This window comes from Rhinolophus sinicus, linkage group LG04 (assembly GCF_036562045.2).
Source record: "Rhinolophus sinicus isolate RSC01 linkage group LG04, ASM3656204v1, whole genome shotgun sequence".
In the NCBI taxonomy this organism is placed as follows: Eukaryota; Metazoa; Chordata; class Mammalia; order Chiroptera; family Rhinolophidae; genus Rhinolophus; species Rhinolophus sinicus.
In genome coordinates, this window is record NC_133754.1 from 66,329,377 (window position 1) to 66,353,084 (window position 23,708).

General features: G+C 32.8%; 1 protein-coding gene across 1 annotated transcript in view; it reads left to right on the top strand.

Moving 5' to 3' along the window:
* The window catches only part of TEX15 (testis expressed 15, meiosis and synapsis associated), a 36,554-nt gene extending 12,846 nt beyond the window's left edge, over positions 1-23,708 (top strand). Inside the window, exons 3-9 of the mRNA XM_019750498.2 lie at positions 2,954-3,191; positions 5,331-5,477; positions 6,294-6,453; positions 7,998-15,316; positions 17,344-17,402; positions 19,491-20,755; positions 23,160-23,708. Coding sequence (XP_019606057.2) covers positions 2,954-3,191; positions 5,331-5,477; positions 6,294-6,453; positions 7,998-15,316; positions 17,344-17,402; positions 19,491-20,755; positions 23,160-23,200 — 9,229 coding nt within the window. The 3' untranslated portion in view covers positions 23,201-23,708. The remainder of the gene's footprint in view (positions 1-2,953; positions 3,192-5,330; positions 5,478-6,293; positions 6,454-7,997; positions 15,317-17,343; positions 17,403-19,490; positions 20,756-23,159) is intronic.

The following is a 23,708-nucleotide window of genomic DNA, read 5'->3' on the forward strand; positions in this document are numbered from 1 at the left end:
CTTCTACTCTACCATCTTTGTAATGTCACTAACGTTGAATCAAAATTTTCTTTCTTATTTAAACTTGGTTAAATCCCAACTTCTCTTAGCTGTCTATGCTTCATTTCATAAATTTCACATTCTACTAGCTCGACAGTGATCACTTATCACCAGCAGTTTGATGAATTTGAAAACAGTTAAGTTCCCTTTCAAGCTCTCTAAAGCAAATTACTTCATTTTTCTTTAACTTTTCCTAGAAAACATACTTAATACTTTCATTCTCTCCTCTAGGCTCCCTCAGTGGCCACATAACCAACCAGTAGCAGTAGCTAAATAGCATTTTTTGTTTCCAGTTAAACTTGGAGTTAATGATACTTATAGTTTTTATTTACTCAAAAACAAATTTCCATTTAACCTACTATATACAAGTTATCTTGGAACCTATTCTGTGTAATGTAATTAACTCTGACATAGGCATTCTATTTGAGACACTTATACCTTGTACTCTGTTGTAGTTGGTTTCAGTAGATAGACATGGTAGCACAGTTAATTATAAGTTCATAGTCTTCCAAAAGATACCTAAGATTCTAATTCTCTTTCTACTACTCATTCGTTGTGCTGTGTTAACTTATATATAAGGTTTTTTCATTAAACATTTGGTTAATGTTTAATGAAAAAATGGTTTAAAAATAATGACCAATGCACAACCAAGAGTATATCTACAAAACTAACACTTGAATGCTGGGTTGATTTTGAACTTTCAGCTTCAGAGCTTAAAGTATGTGTAAGGTTCGGGTGCTGACAAATTGTGACACATATTCTTCATTAGTATTGCTGCATACAAACATGAGAAAATATTTCTGAAAATCATTCTTAACTCTTATGTAGTTTTTATATTTAAGATAATATAAACATCCTGTTAGCATAGAATCTGATGGGTATTAATGTCTCTCAGTAATAGAGCACTTTGTATGTAGAAAGTGTTCATATTCTTACCTGATTACATGTTACTATACACACACAAGACTATTAAGATTCATTTTACCTATTGTCTCTGGAAAGGAAGTCTTGAGACTCAGAGCTTCTGTCATTTAACAAGCTAACATAGATCCTAGTGTCTGAATAACTTCAAAAACTTGACCTCTTACAACAGTTTTTAGATCTAGAAATAGTTCTAAAGGCTAATTTTTTATTGGTCATTTTTATTATCTAAATTACGTTTAGTCCTAAATTTTTTTCAAATGTAATTCTGAAAACATACATTGGAAACTACAAAGTATTTATTATTATAGATTATTACCAATACAAACTCCAGAGAATATTTTCTACTTTGAGTTATGTAGGTTATTGGAACACTGGGTCAGATCTTGAATGTCATGTTTTTTCATTCTACACAATCCCTTAAGAGGATATAATGTTTAGCCAGTAAGATGACTAGGTAACACAAAGAATTATTTGGCCCAAAATGTCAGTGGTGCACTGTTGAGAAACCCTGCTCTAGGGTTTGCATTATACACCTTTAGTTTATGACAGTGTACCTTCATATAATGTTACATTCATGTGTATTGTAAGACCTTACAACAATGTATTTCAATTTCCTCCCTCCCTCCCATCTTTTCTGCTATTGTTGTTCATGTTTCCATGTGGGAAAACATTAACTTTCTGAGCAAATACCTGTCTCTTTCCAGTCACTCATAGTACGTATTGCTCAGAAATTTATTGTTTTTCCAGATTCTAAGAAAAATTGAGAAATTGGGAAAACAAAGAAGTATTATAATACCTCTGTGAAAATTAAATCTTAACCATCAACATAGAGATCTTAGTGGTTCACAGAATCTACTGATGTCAAGTTGAAAGCAATAGCAGGAAATGATGACATGTGAAGTTGAAAGTTAAGGTTGATATTTCCAGGAACTGAGAGAGAAATGGTCGTGATCTAATCAGTTAGTCTTGATTGTACCTGTTGGCCATGTGTTTTGTGGCCCTGTCTACTGTTAATGGTGAGTCATTCAAAATATATATTAATACACTAATGTGTATACTATACTTTATACAAATTCTGTGAGTGTTATTCCAGGAAATAACAAATACTGGTAGCGTGTGGTTTTCAAAAACTATTTTCCTTTTGTGGTATACACATTGCTTTCTAGGTTCTATAGGTTCCCCATTGCTGATAATCACTTGGAATCATATTTCTGTCCCAGTGGTTGAACCTCTGCCACTTGGGGGGGGGGGGTGCAATGCATGTTTTATATTTTTAAGTGGTTTTTGAATGTAGTCAAGATTTCAAGAGTTTCTATACTTCAGATTATAATCTTTTCTAAGGATGATTTATAATTTTCTCACTACTAAGATAGGAATGTGTAATCAAATTCTCGTTTATTTCTCCCAAATGCTATCTAGATCCCTGAAGAATGGAGAATGTCCCTAATAATTGACCATATACATATGTATGTGTCTCTCTATATATATCTATTTAAGAAATGCATGTCCTTTCCTCCAAAACACAAATAACAACTTGAGTTCTGGAGTAATTTCAACTCTGTCACTTTGCTACTTTGGCAAGTTTTAACTCTGAACATCATAGTCTTCATTTTAAAAATGTGTACAATGAAAACAATAACAATAATAATAATAATAATATAGCAACTCAATTTGGGGGGAGTTGAGAACAAAATGATAAAATGCAAAGGTTAAATCTTAACAGGGTTGGGCATATTAGCAACACTTAGGAAATGTTAGTCCTTATTATCACTGGCCTATACAGGTCATAATTCTGGACAAGTAGTTAAGCTGTCTTCTTAAATTCTTTTCTTAGATGATTTTCAGCCTAACTTGTTTCCATAGGATAGTGGCACCTCTGAATGTTATGAATAAATGTCTTGTTTTCTAACTGCAGTAAGCTGAAATATTGATCTTCTTGAAAATTTTGTTGATGTTCTTATTTAACTACAAGATATTTGTTTTGCTTTAGGTCAGAGATGCGTGAGAGTGGAAGAAATGGCAGAGAACTTGAAGAGCATTTCTGCTTTTTAGCACTTCCTCAGAGTGATGTGACTGAAGTATATCAGAATGGAATAAGTACCAAAGCATCTACATTGAAGATATTAGGAAATCCTCTTCTTGGAATTTATATATTTAGACATGTTGATGTTGCCTTGAATTATGCTCAATCTAGAAGCATTACTGTAGAAAGTATTATAATTTTTAAGGTAGGTAGCATAAAACAAATATTAAATATTATATTTAGTTTGTTTTAAATTGACCTGAACATAGTTATTTCACTATGAATTACTAGTATTTTGTTACATTATGTAAAATAAATAATTATATTTATTACTGTCATCATCATTTGAAATTTTTCCCTATTTCTGATTCTGATTGGGTGTGTAGCACGAAACGAAACTGCAAGTAAGTAAAAGCAGCCTTTATCACCTTTGCCTTCCCAATGAAGATATTCTTCTGTCCTAATTGACCCTCTTTCTTTTGTTCGGACCATAATTAATACCAGAGTGTTTTAAGTGTCCTTCAAAACATTGGTTATAATTACTCTAGCTTCAGCTAAAGTTGCTAAACTGTTTCTGTTTGTCTTAGTTAGAAGTATTACACAATATTAATTTCTTACTTTTGATGATTTTGCCATGCTTATGTAAGATGTCAACATGAGGGAAAGCTGGGTACAGGTATATGGGACTTGTGAACTGTTTTGCAGCTTGTATTAATTGACATTTCTATCCACAGTGTGTAGGAATGCTTGTTATCTCACACCCTCACTAACTGTATATTATGCTTTTTAAAAAAATCTTTGCCAGTCTAATATGTGCAAGTTTCTCATTGGTTCAATTTCTTTCTTTTTTCATAATTCTGCTGCCTTTAAACATTCTACATATATTTATTGAAAATATTCAGTGAATTGTCTGTAAATATCCTTTGCCAGTTTCTTGTTTTTTGTTTTTTTTTTGGTAATTATTTGTAAGCATCATTGATTCATTAACATTTATCTTGAGAGCTAGGTTGTTCTCTGTGTAATGTTTTATCACTTAATGTTTTCATTTTTTCAAATAAACTTTTTATTTTGCATTATAATAACTTTAAATTTACAGAAAAGTTACAAAGATAGTACAGTACACATATATATATATATATATATATATATATATATATCCAGCTTCCCTTATGTTAACTGTTCACATAACTATGGCACATTTGTCAAAACTAAGAAACTAACATTGTATATGTCAATTATACCTCAATTAAAAATAAAGAGGAATAAAAATTAATAAAATAAAATGAAAACAAATATTGATACAGTACTGTTACTAAACTACAGACTTTATTCAGTTTTTGCCAGTTTTTCCACTGTTTTTTCCTTTCCAGTATCCAAATATATAGGATTCCACATTACATTTAGTATTGTTTTTAATTTTGAATGAATATATTATCATATTTAAAAAATCAGTCATTTTTTAAATATGCTAATATATTCTGATATGCTGATTTTAAATAAAATGTGTACTTGTTCTCATATTAATTCCATTTTCTTCCTCATTGTCTTTTATCACTTAATCATGTTCATATTTTTTTAATTTTATGTTCATTTATTTTTGATGTTCAGAAATTTTTGAATATTTTACAGTGAAGTCTGTTTTGATTTACAGTTTCTTGGCACATGCTTAGAAAAGGATTATCACTTTGAGATGAGATAAAGATTTGCTGATATTTCTACATTACTTTGCTGATATTACATTACTTAAATATATAACTTGCTTGTTATTTTTGTTTATAGATTATGAAAGGAATTTATTTTCAGTTGTTTCACACCATTTATTGAATAATCTGTTTTTGCTTCACTTACTTCGAATGGTACTTTTAGTATTACATTTTTATAGATGCTTGGACTTACCTAGTGGTTTTATTTTCTTCAATTCTTCCCCCTCTCTGCCTTTTATTGTGGTAGGACCATCCTTTTAAAAAGTATTTAATATCTGGAAGTGCAGGTTACCTGTCCTGTTCCATCATTCTCTATATCTGACCCAAAAACTTTTTTTGAAACATTTTTTTTAGAATTGTCAGGGTATTCTTATTTGGTTAGTCTTTTAGATAAGTTTTTAGATTAAACCTCATTTCTACAAATATATTTTCTGAAATTTTTATTGGAATTACTATAGTCTTAGAGTTTAATTTGGAGGAAATTGACATAATTACCATAAGTTATCTCATTCATCTGGAACATGGATTATCTCTCCATTCATATTTCTTTCTTCAAAAAAAAAGAGCTATCTTTACTCTTCTATTCAAGTATGAAAGTTTAAAGTGCTTTGGTGTATTTTTATGGCCTTTTTTGCCTTAAGGTTATCTTTGGAAAAGTGAAGAAAATTCAGCCTTCGGTGGATAAAAACAAAGTTTCTTTGGATCCTTCTCCTAATTTTGATTGCCATATGTCAAGAAGTATACCTTCCCTCAAAGACACCATTGAGCTACAAGCCTACAGATCAGCAGTATGTTAATGTTTTAGTTCATTTGACTATTTGAAAGTCATGTGCTTTACATTGTATGATACAAGACTTAAAACAACTTCCCAGAATATTAAAGGAAAATCTCTTTTAAGTCACTTAATATAATATGACTTTAAATAAATAGTGAAAGATGTTTTAATATTTGTGATCTGAGAATGTTGGTAAAGAAGTTTTCAAGTTGATATTTAATTCTGTTCAAAGTACTGTGACTGCTTTTATGTAGGTGTTCCATAGATTAATTCCTATCTTGCAAAGCACGCCAGCTTTTGTATCAGTCATTATATGTGACACAGTAATTTTCTATTGTATATTGTTGAGTCAGTAAACCTTTTAATCTTCTACAGAAAATTAAATTATATATATAATATATATAATCATATACATGATTAAATGAAGATTAATTTCTAGAGGTATATATATGCTCCCACATGTAAAATGTATTAAGCTATGGTTATTTTCCTAATTAACTTTTCCAACCAAATAAAATATAGTGGTTCACAGCACAGGCAAAACATTGAACTTTTCATGGAAAAATACTTTTTAAATTTAAAAACAGATAGTGTCTGCTTCTGCCAGCCTTGGTAGCCAACCAAGGAAAAAATATGTGGTAGGGAAAAAAATTGTGCAACCTCAAGAAAACTAGGGTTGAAGAAGGCGGGGAGAGGAGGGGATAGTATATGGAAGCAGATGAATAAATAACATCATGCAATTATGTTAGTTTTTTTAAAAATATGGGCTTATTCAAGTCCACTAAAATTAATCAGCATAAAAATGTTCTTTTTCTTCTTTATCTTTCAGGTATACTTCTATGAATACAATATTCTATCAAAGCCAGTCGATAAACCTAGGCAGTGTCTTCCATACGCAATAGTAACAGTAAAATTTATTGGTCAAAAAGTAGATAATGGACACCATGTGACATCTTTGAGAGTCCTCTCAGGATTGCCTAAGAGGACTGGTAAGATAATACAGTATTCTACTTCAGTAGTATTTGAGCTAGTCTTACAACGTCTGAATATTATTTTCTAATACATTATGATTCTGTAAGTAAAATAGTTGTACTTTACCTATTTTCAATTTTCTGTATGTAGAATTATATTGCAGATATTTTTGTGACTTCTTTTGCTCAGTATATTTGTGTGATTCTTTCATTCTGATGTATAACTGTAGTTTCTTCATTTTCATTCACATATGTGCATACACACAGTATTCGATTTTGTGACTATACATTGTTCCTCTGGGACTGTTTGGACACTTTCCAGTTTTATTCATATTCCAGACATTGCCATTTTAAACGTTCATGTAAGTATTGCAGTGCATATATGTGCAAAAGCTTTTCTGTGGCATATATATCTACATCAGGAATGTGCAACACAATTCAAAGATAATGGCAATTTTCAAAAGTGGTTGCATCAGTTTCATAATTACATCCTTGCCAACACATACACTTTTTAAAAAAATGTTTTTCTGCCTGCCTAGTGAGCATAATATATTATCATTATCATCTCTAAAAGAAACTGTGTACCCTTTAAAAGCTATCATATCCATTTCCCCTCACTCCCCCCACCCCTAAGCAATCACTAATCTCCCTTCTGTTTATTATATATATTTGCCTATTCTGGACATTTCGTATAAGTGAAGTCAAATATGTGGGCTTTCATGACTGGTGACTTTCACTTAACTAACAGTGTCTTCAAGGTTCTTGGATGTTGTATCATGTATCAGTACTTCATTCTTTTTTATGGAATAACGTTCCATTGTATAAGTACAAGTACACTATATCTGTCCATCAGTTGATAAGATATTTGGGTTGTTTCTACGTTTTGGCAATTATGATTTGCTTTTATTTTCCAGGTTTTATTTATATATTTTTATATATATATATATATATATATATATATATATATATATATATATATATATATATATATATATTATTTGCAGGAATACTTATTTCATTATGCAGCAGGGGTATTGGTTTGCTTTAGCTTCTGGGAAGGATTTTGTGGAAACTTTATCTTTTCTCCCCACTACTTCTCCAACTTGTTCCTCTTTTCTTTCCGTTTTTTGTTCTCCCATGATAGTGGGAAATAAATTAAGATAACAGTAGATAGAGGAAAACGGTTTTGCCTATTAATATATAGATTCTATTATTAAATATCTGAATATAGGAAATTAATATGAGAAATACCTAGTCTACAAGCAACATTTTTTATTCCTATTTAATTTGTCTATTTCTTAGTATTTGACAGAATCCAAATTGTTTTACGGCAAATACTTCTTTAGTAAGGTTTCTAAGACAGAGTTTCATGCTCCATCATTTATACTTTATTGGTTTGTTACTCATCCTTCCCTTGCTTTTTCTGCTGAGAGCGTACTTGAATCATCATAAGTTTATTTGGTGAACTTTCAGTTAAAATCACTCATGACATAGTTTACTTGTATTAATAGAGTTGTTTGTAAAAATACTTTTTCTTCCTATTTTTCTTATTATTTCCACAGAAAGAACATGTTCTCTAAATAACTGTACAGTGGCCAAAAGAATTGGAAAAGGAAAAGATGCTACTGTCATCTTTGAGCATTTCAGGAAACCTGTAGATCCATTTGTTCAGGAAAACTGTTCGTACAATTCAGGGATAAATCCTTCTAATTCAACTATTTCTAATTTCTATGGAAATGTGAAAAATGGAAACATTTCTATACTCGAAACACACAGTGGACAGATGGAGCACAATTTACCAGAATGTAGAGACACTTCTCAAGTACATGCATATGATTCAAATCTTTCATTTATTCCCAGTGATACCAGAGAAGATGTCAATGGTGACCTCTTGTTAAATTTGACACATCTTAAAGATGTTCTAAGTGGTCTTTCTGCTGCTTTTCCCTGTCATTGCAATATTGGCTCAAGCACAGTTACTACTTCAAAACTCATCAAAGACCCAAGACTGATGAGAAGAGAAGAAAACATGAAAAAACATAATATTATTCCAGGTTTAAATGAGATTTTGCCATCTGAGAAGAGTTTAGATTTTGTTAATTCAGAAATAGACCTATCTGTGCCAACTAATTCTGCCTCCTCATCTGAAGTCATGCCTGGTGATCTTACTAATTGTTTGGATGCCTCTTGCTCCAACATTTCGTTTGATGATTCACAATCTCAGGCTCACAACATAGGCTCTAATAACTATGATTATACAACTCCCAATAAAATTACTCTGAAAGGACAATGTCAGGACCAAGACAATTTTTCCTTCTCAATGTGTTCATCAAGTGGAGTTTCAAAGATTGAGAACCAAAAACACAGTGAGGAAAAAGTACAGAGATCCCAACAGAGAAGCAACATCCCACTTTTAATTGAACAAAATAGCGAGCCACATAATTCTTATGAATCAGTGAATACTTGTACAAAAGGGCATAATAGTCACATTTTTCAGGAATCACAGTCTTCTAATTTAAAAACTATATGTCAGCCCGATCACCAAATGTCTACAGTTTTTCCATTCCAAAGAAAAGAAGGCATACATGAGTACATTCAAAATATTGGGAAGAAGAGAAACTTCACTGGCCCAGAAGACAATTCTAAACATGGAAAAAAGCAAAATTTGCGGAAAGAAATTGATAATTATTGTATTGATGAAACAAAAATCAGTCCAGTAGATAGTTACATTTCTTTGCACCGAGAATGCAAACAGAATGAGAGTCTAGATTCTCTTGGGGAAAAATGTGATCAAGTGTTAATCATTCAAGAGTTAGACACACCAAAATCTCCCATGTCTAGCTCAAAGAATAAGTGTAAGCCAGAGTATCTAGCATTGGAATTACAAAGTGATCTTACTCCAAGAGTGGAGAACCTTTCACAAAAGCAGTCTCAACACTCTTTGGAGTATGAAGATAATATCCATACAAGATTTGCCATTTCTCAAAACCTAATGGAACTGAAATTGGAAAAAACAAATCAAAATTGTGTTAGCATTATAACTGATGCTTTCCAGGTTGCAGAAGACATTCCCCAGACCAAAGAACTACCAGTTGATACAGTTTTTTCGTCTCATGACATTAAAACAGCTCATGACAACTCAAATTGCAGCATAGCTAGAAAACATGTATATATCCATAGTGAAAATGAAAATGATCCAGTGTCATTAGAGAACATTCAAAGAGACTGCAACGAAACACTTCAAATTGATGATAAAGGTCAAGGTCACACTCTATTCTGTAATGCACAGTTGAATAATGATGCACACCTGAATATTGATTTCAGAGAACAAAGATATAATGATAAAGAAAACCAAAATGAGTCTAAAGAGAAAGACATTGTTTCATCTACAGAAAACAACATAGAGGATATATGTGGAGATGAGAAGCAGGGTTTTCATATAAATAAAAATTTCATTGATACAGATGAAAGGAGGCAGAATAAAAATTACAATAGTGTAGAAATTCAGAGTTCTGATGAATTTTCTACTACATTTAATTTGACTTGGGGGAAAAAATACGTATCTACAGAAACTACATTATTAGGAACTGAAGATACAATCACTGCCATAAAGCAAAAAGATACTCAAAATACTGGAAGGAGTGTGAAGCATTTGGCTTCCATCTTTCCCGAAACTGCAGGTCCTTCAATGCATATAGCCTGCAATGCTGCAGTACAGATAGCTGATACCATGGTGCCCACGTTAGGCACACATCATGAAGATCACCTAAGATACCAACTTAAAGAAACCTATCCTTCTGAAAGTCCAGATTTTGGTTTGTTAGTGAAACATAGGGTTTCTGATTGTGAAATTAATATGGATAAAAATAAATTACACGACTCATTTCATCAATCAATAAGTGACAACTCAGTTCTTCAAAGTTTCGAATTGGAAAAGGAGATTGAAGGAGGATCAGAACAGTGTGATGGTGCTCTTCTATTTCGACAAGATACTCATAGCCGTGGAAGCATACTTTCTGAAGAATTCGGGACCTCATATGATGCTCTGAAATCTCGTATTGATTGGGAAGGTCTATTAGGAAGCAATAATGGGGAGAAGGAAGATTTGAAAAGCAGCACAAGAAGGGAGAATAGTGATCATTACTCTGAGGAAAGTAATTGTTTTCTTTCTTCTGCACAAAAAAACAAAGCGGAGTTCTCCAACTCAATTTTACTTCCAGATCTACAAATTACAATTACTAATAATACATGTATGCCAGGATTCAGTTCCACTGTTGAATACCTTACATTGAAAGATAATTTTTGCAAATATATAACTGAAGCCACAAAGCCAGAAATAAGTGAGGAGAAGGGGAAAGTTCTGGGATTTGAAATTTATTCCCAGTGTTCTGGTGAAAATTCAAATTATCCATGTGAAGATGAGTTGGGTAATGTAAAGCAAGAATTGGAACTAGTGAGTAAATCTGAAATCTCACTTTCTTCTGAAGAACAAAACAGTGGACCTTTGCTTACTGAACTTTCTAATGCCACAACAAAAAGTAATGAAAGAAGCTGTTTCTTTACAAAGTCAAAAACTGATTGTAGTGATACTAAAAGTAAAAAGGACACAGAAGCAAGAAAAAGCAAAAGAAAGCAACATACACTTTTTAGGGACCAGAACATACCAAATAATGATTCAAGACATCATGAAATTTGTGAGAAGAGGAGGAGGCTAAACAGCCAAGACTCATTGGAGTGTTTTTCTTCATTATCCAAAAGACAAATTAAAACCTTTTCACGGTCAGAAAAACACATTAGGAGTGTCCTGGATATTCTAAAGAGCGAAGCATCTTTATGCAGAAGCAAACATCTTTCCAGAAAACTTGACAGAGCTGATCTTCACTTTAAAAAAGCTCGTAGAAGAGTTCACATGTCCTTGCAGCTTATGGCTAAAGTGGGAGGAACAAGTAAGGGCCCATTACCAAAATCATATGCAATAATATGTAATAATTTCTGGGAAATTTGTGACCTTCAAGGTTGTAGTTCTGTTTCTGAGAAAAGCTATTATTCCATTAAGCATTTTTTGTCAAAACAAAAATATAACAAACCAGGAGAGAAAAGAGCTTTGGCATTTGAAGTTGATAAATCATTGACTCATGTATCAAAGCACAAGTCTTATAAAACAAGTGGAGAGAGACTCATAAAGTGCCTTTCTATGAAAAATGTGTCCAGCAGTCTCTCTAGAAGTCACACCACTATTCACGTGAGAGACTTTTGTGATCCAGAGTATCTCGAATCCCAGTTCACCCTGTGCTCCACATCCCAAAGTACAACTCAGTCAGCTTATAACAGTAGCAGTATGAGGAATCCAGGATCATCAGAACTTCAGCCCTTTTCTGGAAAAACTGGGTGTCTGTTTTCCCCAGAGGACTCAGATGAGAAACTCAGTGAAAAAGAAAATCAAGTCGACATAAAATCTTTATTGAACATTAATAAATATGAAAAGCTTGAGAACCATTCAGCGCATAATAAAGATGCAATAAAAGAAAGTGCTGAAGCTAATGAAATAATAAATAAAAGTAACTCAGTATCTTTAAGTTGCATAAATGAAAACAATTTAAGTTTTGGCACAGACAAAAATTATGATGCAACTTGTATAGCTCACACAGAGGTGGAAACTGACATGGTTATTTCAGTCATAGAATCAACTGTGAAGCACTTTTTAAATGTTGATATCTACAAATCAGATAACCTTTTATCTGATTATAAAAGCAACCTGGAAGGAAATTTTACTCTAGAAAAATGGACAGCTCCTAATGAGAGCTCCAAACCAGGCACTGTTACAGGAAACGTTCTTATGGACCCATTAACTCTAACTCTGACAACAAGTAACAAGTGTAACAGTATTCCTCAATTGGTATCACCTGTTCCAGTGACAGACAGTGAGGCAGAATCACCAACATCTTATTTGGATAAACAGAGAAGTTTTGTTATAGATTCTCTTGCAACATCCACCAATGTACCATACTGTCAGCAAGGACGTGGTGGAAAGGAGCTTCTAAAGACAGAACAGTGCTCTCCAAGTCGTTGCTTTCATATAGACAGGAATGAAATAAATGTTACTGAGAATTCTGAGTTGGATCTCATGCCAGTAACTGAAGAAAGTCAAAGTTATGGGGCAAGTATAATGAAGAAACTATTCTCCAGTGATAGTTCTCTGCTCTTCAAAGATAATATAAACAGTTCTTCAAAAAAACGTATTGCAAAGAAAGACATTCAGGGCAGAAAAATGTGGAAAGTTAAACAAGCAGAAAAAGCAAAAGGTTCAATTCACAAAAAGAGTATGACTGCAGGACCAGCTGTTAAGACTGAGTACAGAAATCAAAAGAATAAGATTTTTGGAAAATCCTCCTACTTAAGTAAGAAAACAATTAAAAATAACTTGATTGATTCTCATCCAAGTATTAAAAATGTTACTGAGGCAATCTCTTTGAATAACACAGTTTCTAACCAGCTTAACAGAAGAGAGAAAGAGGAGGGAGTTAAAGTTAGTAATGACTCTCAGTCTGACTCTACCTTGCATTCAGAAATAACCTATAATTGCAAACCAGACATTATAGGAATGAACCATAGGCCTATTTTACATGCTTATTCTGAACCCTCCAAAATCATTACTCAGAAGAAGCCTACATCATGCATGAATCAATTAAAAGAAAAACATTGCTCAGTTAATCACTCGGCTCTTATAGCTCAAATTTTGAGGAGGGCAGATGAAGCATCATCTTTGCAGAGTCTACAGGAAGAAACTAAGGTTTGTCAAAATATTCTCCCTTTGTTTGTTGAAGCTTTTGAAAGAAAGCAAGAATGTTCACTTGAACGAGTCTTGATTTCAAGAGAACTGTTGGTAGAACAAAACCTATGGAATAATTGCAAACAGAAATTAAAACCGTGTGCTGTTGACTCCTTGGTAGAACTCCAAATGATGATGGAAACTATTCAATTCATTGAAAACAAAAAAAGGCTCTTAGGAGGTGAACCAACTTTCCGAAGCTTGCTTTGGTATGATGAGACGTTATATGGTGAGCTGCTTGGAAAGCCACGTGGATTTCAACAACAATCCAATTTCTATCCTGCTTTTCAAGGAAGGTTAAAATATAATGCATTCTGTGAGTTGCAGAACTATCACTGTCAATTAATTGAATTGTTTGAAGAAACCAAAAGGGAAAACAATTCATACTATGCATTCTTAAAATACAGACGACAGATTAATGAGTGTGAGGCAGTACTGAAGCAATGTTCTGACTGCTTTGACTTTTCTCTTTCTGTTCCATTTACCTGCGGAGTTAACTTTGGAGATAGTTTAGAAGACCTAGAAGCCTTAAGAAAAAGTACTTTAAAGCTGATCAGTATGTGTGGGGACTCTCCTAAAATTGATTCCTATCCAGGAAAACAAGACCATCTGTGGATTATCATTGAAATGATCTCCTCAAAAGTGAATTTTATCAAAAGCAATGAGGCAGTAGGTATTAACATATCTCTTTATGGTCTGGAACATATCTTTTTTGATGCTGCAAAAAGTCTTGTTTGGAAAGAGAAGAAGCGATCTTTCAGCAAAAAATACTCAAGACAGAAGAACAAAAAAACACTACTGAAAATGAATCAATATTCTTTTTCTAAGTTGAAGAAGATATATGCTACATTGTCTGAAGATTTAAGCAGTGAACAGATTTCCAACATTGGACTTGAGGACAATACTATGATTGTTACCAGAAAGTCAGATGATCTAATAAACAAAGCAATTAGCATAGAAAACTGTAGTTTTAACAGTACTTTGCCTTCACACCCAGATTTCTGTTGTGTTAGTGAAATATTAGATCAAGCTGAATTTGCTGACTTTAAAAAATTACAGGAACTCACTTTGAGATGTACTGATCACTTAGAAATTTTAAGAAAATACTTTTACATGCTGCAAGAAGATAACAGAGATAATATTTTCATCACCAAAGAAAATGTTTTGGACATGGTGAAAAACCACAACCATGAGGCTATAGTTTTAAAACCTGCAGCCATCGAAACCTATATCGAATTCACCATGCTCTCAGAAACAGTTCACTTTCTTAAAAACTCAATGGCAATAAAACTAGACAAACAGAGGTTTCGAGGTATGCTTTGGTTTGATTTGTCACTTCTTCCTGAGGTGGTTCAATGCCAAGAAAAACTGGCTGCTTTTTCATTTCTTAAAGATAACCCAACAGATTGCCTTTCAAAAGTGATAGAGACTGCTATATCTGAAGTTAAGAAAGATCTGGATAATATCTATAAATATAATGAAGCTGTTAATTGCTCATATGCTCTTCATTTGTTCTCAAGAGAACTTGAAGAACTTTCAGAAATAAAAAAACTTCTAGACAAGTCTAAGTATTCTGCATCCACGTATATTGGCCTTGTGCCATGTATAGCATCCATAAATTATGGAAACACTATGCTGGAGTTAGAATGCAACTACAATCAGTTTTCTACACTGCTCAAAAATATAACGACTGCCCCTCAGAGAGATTTAGGGAAAATAGCCCATATTATGAAAGTCATGAAAACTATTGAACATATGAAGATAATATGTGCTAAAAATGCTGAATTAACCATTTCCTTTATTTTATGCCAAATGCTGCATAACGAAAAGAAGACTTTCCAACTGAAGAGAAAAGAAAACATGAATGTTCATGTAAAACCTAGGAAGAGTATCAATAAATCCAGTACTTATATGAAGGTAGCCTCAATTTCAGAGTGCATAATGAAAAATGTTTCAGATTCTTCTAAAAAACGACCTATCACTGTAGATAACTGTGAAGACTCTCGGGAACAAGAGAAAAACACTACTATTTCCAGTTGTAAAAAACAAAAGGTAACAAATGCTTTGAAACAAAACCTATGTAGTAGTCTTTTTGAGAACAAGTCTAGTCTTTAAGCAGATTAGTTTGCAGAGTTGTAAAAACTGAGAATGCTTTAAGTATTGCCTTGCAAAATGAATTTAGTAACTAAAGTATTAGATTAGCAATCTATATTATCTATAAAATATAAATGACTCTATATATGAAGGTTACCTTGCAACTGTCTTTTAAACTTACAAATTAAATAAATTAACTTAGAGAACACTTCTTGGAAAAATGTGAATTTTAATGAGTTCATAAGGGAAAGCCCAAGTTATGAATATGAATTGAGTGACCAAGTATTTGAGTAGTATAACAAGGCTGTACTTAATGTAGTGAATATTAAAAACTGGCTAATGGAGCCTGTGTTCTTGACCATTATCACCCACATGGAGAAATAGGATAGATTTTTTTTTTTATTAGTTTCGGGTGTACAAAACAACATAATGATTAGACATTTACACACCTCACAAAGTGATAACCTCCCCAAGTCTACCACAAGTCTAATACCATACATAGCTGTCCAAAACACTAATTCGAAAACACTAATTCGAAAAACCACTCCTATGTTTACTACAATGCTATTCACAATAGCCAAGATATGGAAACAATAGGACAGATAATTTTAATAGATGATTATGAAAGCATTAGAAGATGTCCTACATTAACACATTTTATTTAACAAATTTTATACAGCATGTGTTGTATACTTGGCGCAGTTCTAATGATTATACAAATATTAACTCTTATTCTCAAAAGCCTTCTGGTGTAGGCACTATTATTACCTTATTTTTAAAGGTCTGGAAACTGAGACATAGAAAGGTTAAATAACTTTCCCAAGGTCACAGAATTAGTAAAATGGAGAGCCCAGGTATAAAACCAGACAATCTAGCTCCAGAGCCTATACCTACAATTGCACCCATTGCCCAATTTGCTCTGAGAGGCTTCTCTTCGAGTTTTTTGAGAGTTTCTCAATTTAGAAGTAAAGAAAGAAAAACCTATATGCAAAATAGGATTCTACTCAGCTTACTCTAATTGTATTCATTAGTTAAACTAGTTCTAGAGACTAGGAAATTAATCATCCTTTATTACACTATGTTTATAGGAAAATGCTTACTAAACAACCAATTTATAAACATACTTCCAAAACACAACAAGAATACAAGTTGTGTACTCCACATCAATTAAAATGAGAGTGGTACTGAAAAGGTTTTGTAAGTATTGAGGAAAAAAGCAAAAAAAAAAAAAAATTAGAGAAGGTTTATTTGTTGATTTTTATGGAAGAACACAAACCAAAGCTTTGCCCTAAAGGAAAAAACATGAAATAAATGTAAAAATGAAGAGAGTGTCTAAGTTATTGAAAATAATATGAGCAAAGATACAATGCTTACTGATCTTTTTGAGAAAGGAGTTTAAAATTAAGTCTGGAACAAAAATTTACTTTAGTGGACAAGAGTAAGTTAAGGATGGAGAAGTATATTATTTCAGATTATAAAATACCTTAAGTATAGACCTAAGGAGTTTGAACTTTGTTCTGTATGTATTGAAGGGTAGTGGCCTGTAGATTGTGTTGTTTTCAATGATTTAAAAGTAGAGATTCTGAGTATAGTTAACAGTAGTAAGTCATCCAGGGCTTAGAAAAGGGTGCTATTTTCAAAAATAAGAAAGGAAAATCCATATTTGACAGACATTACTTACAATAGGGCTTAGTGACTGGTGTACTGAAATGTATGAAAGCAGTAACAGTGTTATAAAATGTAGGGATAAAAAGAATTTTGCAAATTTCTTTTTAAAAATGGGTCTCCAAAAATTTATGAAATACGGGAAGTCCAGCAGAGTCACTACTTCCTGAAGGGGAGGATCATTAATTAATGTAGTTTTAGTGCATTTTAGATGATGACACAACAAGCAATTGGAAATGTCTGATATTAAAATAATAAATATACATATTGTATTTTGAACCATCACTGATGTAGGCTTACTTTATATCTTTTAAACATAGGTTAACATGAAAGATGTCACAAAAATCAGCAGAGAAAAGGCAACGTTGAAGCATCCAAGGTAGGAATTGCCATCAGCCCTATCTGAAGAAAAACTAAACAAAATTGAGTATACATTAAGGAATAAGACTAAAACAATATTTATGTACCTCTGTTGGCTCACACATGGAACTTAGCAGACAAGAGTAAGCTAAGGAAGGACAAGAACATTGTCTCAGTTTATGCAGTGTACTAAGTAAGGCTAAAGAGTTTGGACTTCATTCCATAAGTATGGAAGGGTAGTGTCCTATGAAATGTGTTTTTCAGTAATGTAAAGAAAGGGTAAGGACATTCTCGAAGCATGGTTAGAAGTAGTAAGTCAGCCAGGGATTAGAAAAGGGTGATGTTTTACATAACCAAAAAGGTAAAATTCATATTTGACAGACATTACTTAAAGAACTGATGGTGCTTGGTGACTGGTTTACTAAAAAGGGCATAAAAGAATAGGGCAAGTGATTAGATTGAGTTTTTTAAACTTACGGACTTTACAGACCAGTAATTTCCAAATTGGTTAAAACGATATAAATTGCCAACTTCCATTACTAAGTGGGAACTTAGTCTTCAACAAACGTACATATTGTAAATATACCAGTGTTTCATAAAAGAATGTTTTAACACCATAGTATAGAAGGAATATGATTTCAAAATAAAGGCTAGCTCTTTAAACTGAATTTATTTTTATTATTTATATTTTTCTCATTTAATATGAAGTGGCACTGCTGCACTTGGTGACCATCTCTTGTTTCATTCATTCCTGTAAGATTTTCAATTTAAGATAAGCTTTCTTTTCTTCCATCTTTTCTTCCATTTTATGAAGGAGAATGAGTAATACAGAATAGAAGGACAAGCATGCTCATTTCTGTCTTACGTGGTTTTGCTTCTTTAAATACAGCATTTTATTTACTACATTTCTAGAATCCTTTTCCTGGCACGTATGACTCTTTGAGTAGTTGAGTAGTGGCATAAAGATGAATAGGCTGTCAGAAGGGTAACATAAATCATCTTAGTTTTTGGTAAACTAAGCATAGGCAGTATTTGCTATTCATAGAGTCAAACTTTGTCTCATTTAGCAGGAAAATGAATTTTAATATAAGGTTAATATAAGGTCCTATCTTCATGGAAGAAAACCCTCTAAGAAAATACATAAAAGGACAGACCATATGGGCAATTATCCGTCTGTAAGGTCGAGACATCACTGAAACATCATGGGAAATGTAATAAAGTCAAAATTGTACTTTCTGTAAACTCTGTCAAAGTATTGTATGGGGTTGGATGATGATGTATGATGTCATTAAAGTGCCTTTTAAGGAAGCTGGATTAAGTAAAGTATGGGGCTTTTAGTTTCATAAGTGCAATATACAAATTTGAGGCCAATGGTTAATTTCTCTTGACTGTGGAGGAGTGGTTACTTTTTTCTTTTTAACATGTTCTTTTCCACATGTAATTAAAAGAATCTGATGAGACACCGAAAGGTGTAATTACCTTAGGGACCTATGTTTGGCTCTGTACATTCCCATAATAGATGCTTCCTTCAGCTTGCTTAAGACTGTCTAAATTTAGGTAGGACTGCAAGGATATTAAAGTGGCAAGGAATTTTGGAGGTCTGCTTTTCCTATCCTTGACCTTGAACAGACAAAATAACTTAGTAGTTTGTAATAACAGAAAATGAGCTTTTTGGAGGGGGAAAGGGCATATCTTATAGTTTTGCCAGTTATATATAGCCATTTACAAGTAAAGATTGTGTGTTGGAGGTATATGAATTAAAAACTGTACTAAAAAAAATTGAATAATGATTCTTTTCTACTTCTAAAAGCCTCTATCAGGAAATGTCCAAAGCATAAAATAATTTTTTACAATATTGGCAGCACTGTGTAGTTCCAAAATACGTATTTGAAATGTGGAGTATATCGCCTTTAGGAAGAAAAGTACCGAGATTCAAAGCAAGGGAGTGAAACTGGGGAAATGGGTTACTTGTATACTCCCAACAGAAAGAGAAAATGTAAATCTTAAGAACTTTTTTCCTGAATAAAAATTTAAAATAACGTATTTATATTAAAGTTTTGCAACTGTATATTTAAAATTGTTTGTATGTATGTGTTACATTTAATAGGACCACAAGATCTCATCCCAAAAATGAAAATGAAATAGGACCAAGTTCATCTGACAATCTGAAAAGAAACCGTGTATCTCCAAAACAGGTTAAAATGCAAAGACCGCTCCCTGGCTCATCATTACCTTCAAAGAACCTCAAAGACACTTGCATGTTGAAGTTGGAAGGTAAAATAGGTGCAGCTAATAGTTCATCTAATACTTCAGAACATTTCACTGGACAACAAGAAAACTTAAATAGCATGAAGAAAAGAGATATGAATGTTATTGCTGCTGAAACCAAAAGTGATAAGAAAGATTGTTCTTTTGCAATTTGTAACCAAAAAAGTGTAGATGGCACATTTTCAAAAGACCTTGAAACACCTTCACAGAAATTTCTTAAGAATTCCCCAGATCCTGCAGAGAAATCTTGTTCCTCAGACGTAAAACCAGGAACTGATGCTTCTCTGCTGCCTCATGCATCAGTGCCCTCAAAGCCTGTTTTCCATTTTGTGAGGGATATCCATGCCAATTTAGAAATGAATGATACCGTCCTTGACTGTCAAGATAATGAAATACTAAATTCATCTATTAAAAAGTCTACATGCACCAATTCTCCAGACCCCATATTGATCCAGAACAAAATTCCGGTTCTGCAAACAAGTGAAACACAGCCTGCAAAAACTGAATCAAACGAAAAATATATGAAAGATACATCGAATCTCACTACTGTACCTCTTGAAGGATCTGATAACAAAACCCTTAATGTTGATCGAACAGCAGAACACTCTTTTTATGAACAGAATAATGAAAATTCAAAAGTCCTAACTCAGAATGTTGCCACATACCAGAATGAACTTCCACAGCCTGCATGTGCCCCGATGTATAATTCTTCTGAGCACTCATTCGGAGCTTCATATCCTTACTATGCTTGGTGTGTTTATCATTACAGCAGCAGCGATGGCAGTGCCGTTACCCACGCATACCAGGGAATAACATCATATGAAGTACAGCCACCTCCTTCTGAGATGTCAACTGCAGTTTCAAGTACTGCCCAGAATACACCTTCTAATCAGTTGTACTCTCAATATTTTGGTTACTTTGCTGGGGAGCCACAAGCATACAGCTTCGTGCCAGGAAATGGGCATTTTCAACCTCAAATGCCTGTTTCTTATAATTTTCAGCAGCCAACCTTTTCACAGTATGCTTCCTGTCAACCGTTACCGCAAGTTACATACCCTTACCCTCCTGGTTCAGGTGTGCTTCCAGAAGTTCCTTGGACTTATGGTGAGTTTCACAAGTTTTAATACTTGTTTCATTGAGTTTTTGCTTTTATCTTTGTATATTTATGTACATAGTATTTACAAGTGATGATACATAGAAGTCATTTTTCTATGCAGATCTGTAGAATAGTTCAAATATCAGGCAGAGTTGAATTATGTTGAAATCTAGTTGTCAAACGTGGAAAAAAAAGAATTGTTAATTTCACTAATATGTCCTTCAACAAAACCCAACTTTAGGGAGTAACTAAGAAAATTATTGTTAATCCATCCCATGAAATACGATGCAACCATTAAAGGGCTTATAAAAGTTTTTGATGACAGTTTTTAAAACTATATCATATAAATTTATCTATGTAAGCAAAGAATTGCATAGAAATACTGAAATGAAGTACACCAACATTTTAACTTGTCGGCCTCTGGGTGATAAAATTTGGGGTGTATAGAATGTATCTTTCTGTATTTTCTAAGATTTCCTACTGGGAACATGCATTATTTTGATAGAGTCAAAAACCAGGGTGGGAAAAGAAACTTCAATCAGATGAAGCAACCTTTCTCTTTTTTTCTGTATTCTAATATATCATCTTGGCAGAAGTGAAAATGGAGTTGGCATTTGTTGATAGAACAATGTGGTAGTTTGCCACTGGAACTTGAAAATTTTTACCTTAAACAAAATTCTATTTGTAAAAAATCACAATTAGAATATAGATATAAAAATTAAAATATATATTTACCAGAGTTAAGCAAAGATTTTAAACAGTAATTCTACAAAAACTACAGTTATCTACTAAAACCCAAATGATCAGAGGTAAAATGTACTGTAAAGAAAGTTAAACCCTTAATGTTGTAAACAGAGAAATGTAAGAAAATTTAAATTCAAAAGTTATTTCTCAATCCTGCATTCTTTTACAAATTAATGAGTAGAAAAAAATGAATTAAATTCATTCATTCATCTGAATTGTTAATATAGTTCTATGTCTAATTAAGAAATCTGATCAGGGCAATATAGGGAATATAGTCAATAATATTGTAATAACTGTGTGGTAAAAGATGGTTACTAATGATGATCACTTTGTAAGATATATAAATGTCTGATCACTGTGTTGTATACCTGAAACTAATATACTATTGTATGTCAATCGTAATTTTAAAATGAATTAAGGAAAAAGAAACAACCCTAATTAAGAAAAAAGAAACAACCCCTGACCTAAGAGAGTTACACAAACAAGAAAAAAAAAAATCTGATCACAGGAGTTCCTCTGTGATTGCCACTGGCACCCTATCACCTGTAGGATAAAACTCAAATTAGCTTGGAATGCAGGGCCCTTCACAGTCTTGCATATACAAGCCTCATCTCCCACTTCCATCTCTGTATAAACCACATTGAACTTCTTTCTTTCTGTTCTCCCATGTGACAGTTGCACTTGTACTTCCATAGTACTTTTTGTGTTCATAAGACATGTGAGTATAGTGTGGTGTTTTAATTATCTGTGTATCTTTTCCTTTCCTCCCTGCCCAATCAAATGAGTTTAAACAGGGCTGGAAATTTTTCACCAGAAACACAATCTGGAAAAAAAACTCTAAAGGAGGGGAGAAAGAAGCAAGAGTGGGGGAGGGGAGTATATGACTGTGCCTTTTGAACTTTCTGGCTAATTTGATACATTGCTACTGCTTCATAGATGTGACAAACCTATGAATTAAATAGACGTTTTAATTGGAATAGGAAGTCTTGAATGTAATTGTTTCATAAAGGTTCTCATAGTTAGAGCTTTCTTGTGGTCTTAATTAAGCTGTTTGTGATGTTAAAAGAAATATCTCTGGAGTCAAATCCAGCTTTGATTCTCAAAAATTTTAATTGTTACCTCTTGGTTATATTAGTCAAGTGAAAAATAAAAGGTAAATGAATAATTATCTACTTATTGTAGTATCCAAAAGTAACTCGAAAAAAATTAGATAGCAATATAAGCACAACTTTTAGTTTTCATGAGTGCAACTAATCCATGGAGATCAGCTGGCACACTTACAGGAACTACTTCCTTCTAAAGATGTGAAAATCTCTGTGACCCACTTACTCCTGTTTTTTTCATGATGCTTATATTCAACACCATGGATGGAACAAAAGGAAGGTGCTAAGTGAGCCCTGTGTGCCAGGCACGTACCATCCTTTATTCCATTTAATTATCACAAGATACCTGAGAAAGATGTAGGTTCTATAGTTCTTTTACAACTGAGGAAACTTCTCCTTGGAGAACCTTAAATCACTTTATTGAGATCTCATGGCTAGTAAAGAGCAGATGTGCAGTTTGAACTTCGATCTCCTAGGCTCCAACTTAGGTCTTTTGATTGTACGGATGTGTGCCATTGGTTTGCATCATTAACTTATCTCAAATCTTTGTGTTTTTTTCTTCCAGTTCCGTGGCAACATCAAGAACCCTTTCAGCCAGGACATTGAAAATGGTCTTCTGTCTACTGAAAAATAAAGGAGATTTACAAGTTTTTCCAAGTATTTTTTATTTACATATATTTTATTTTAACATTTTAAATATATGTAAATGTGGTAGGAAATGTAAGCCATACAGCCTTTTATAAAATTTTTAAATGCAACAGCGTATCATACAATGCAAGGAAATCAATTTCTAACATCTAAAATACCAAAATTATTTTCATGCAATTATTTCCATGCAGTTGTTTTAGTGAACTCGTACTAGGCTATTTTCAGTATCTACTTAGCCATCAGAAACATTAACAGTATTTTTTGAAATTTATTTTTTGAAATGTTGCTATCATAGCTATTCCAGTAATATAAAGATTTTCTTTGAGATTATTCTAATATAATAAGGAGAATAAATGTAGCATTTAATATGATTAAGGTTAAGCAATAGTAGTAACATCTTTTAAGAATTTTGTTTGTAATATTTTTGGTACATTGTTTATAGTAGTGTTGTGCCAGTTGACTTAGA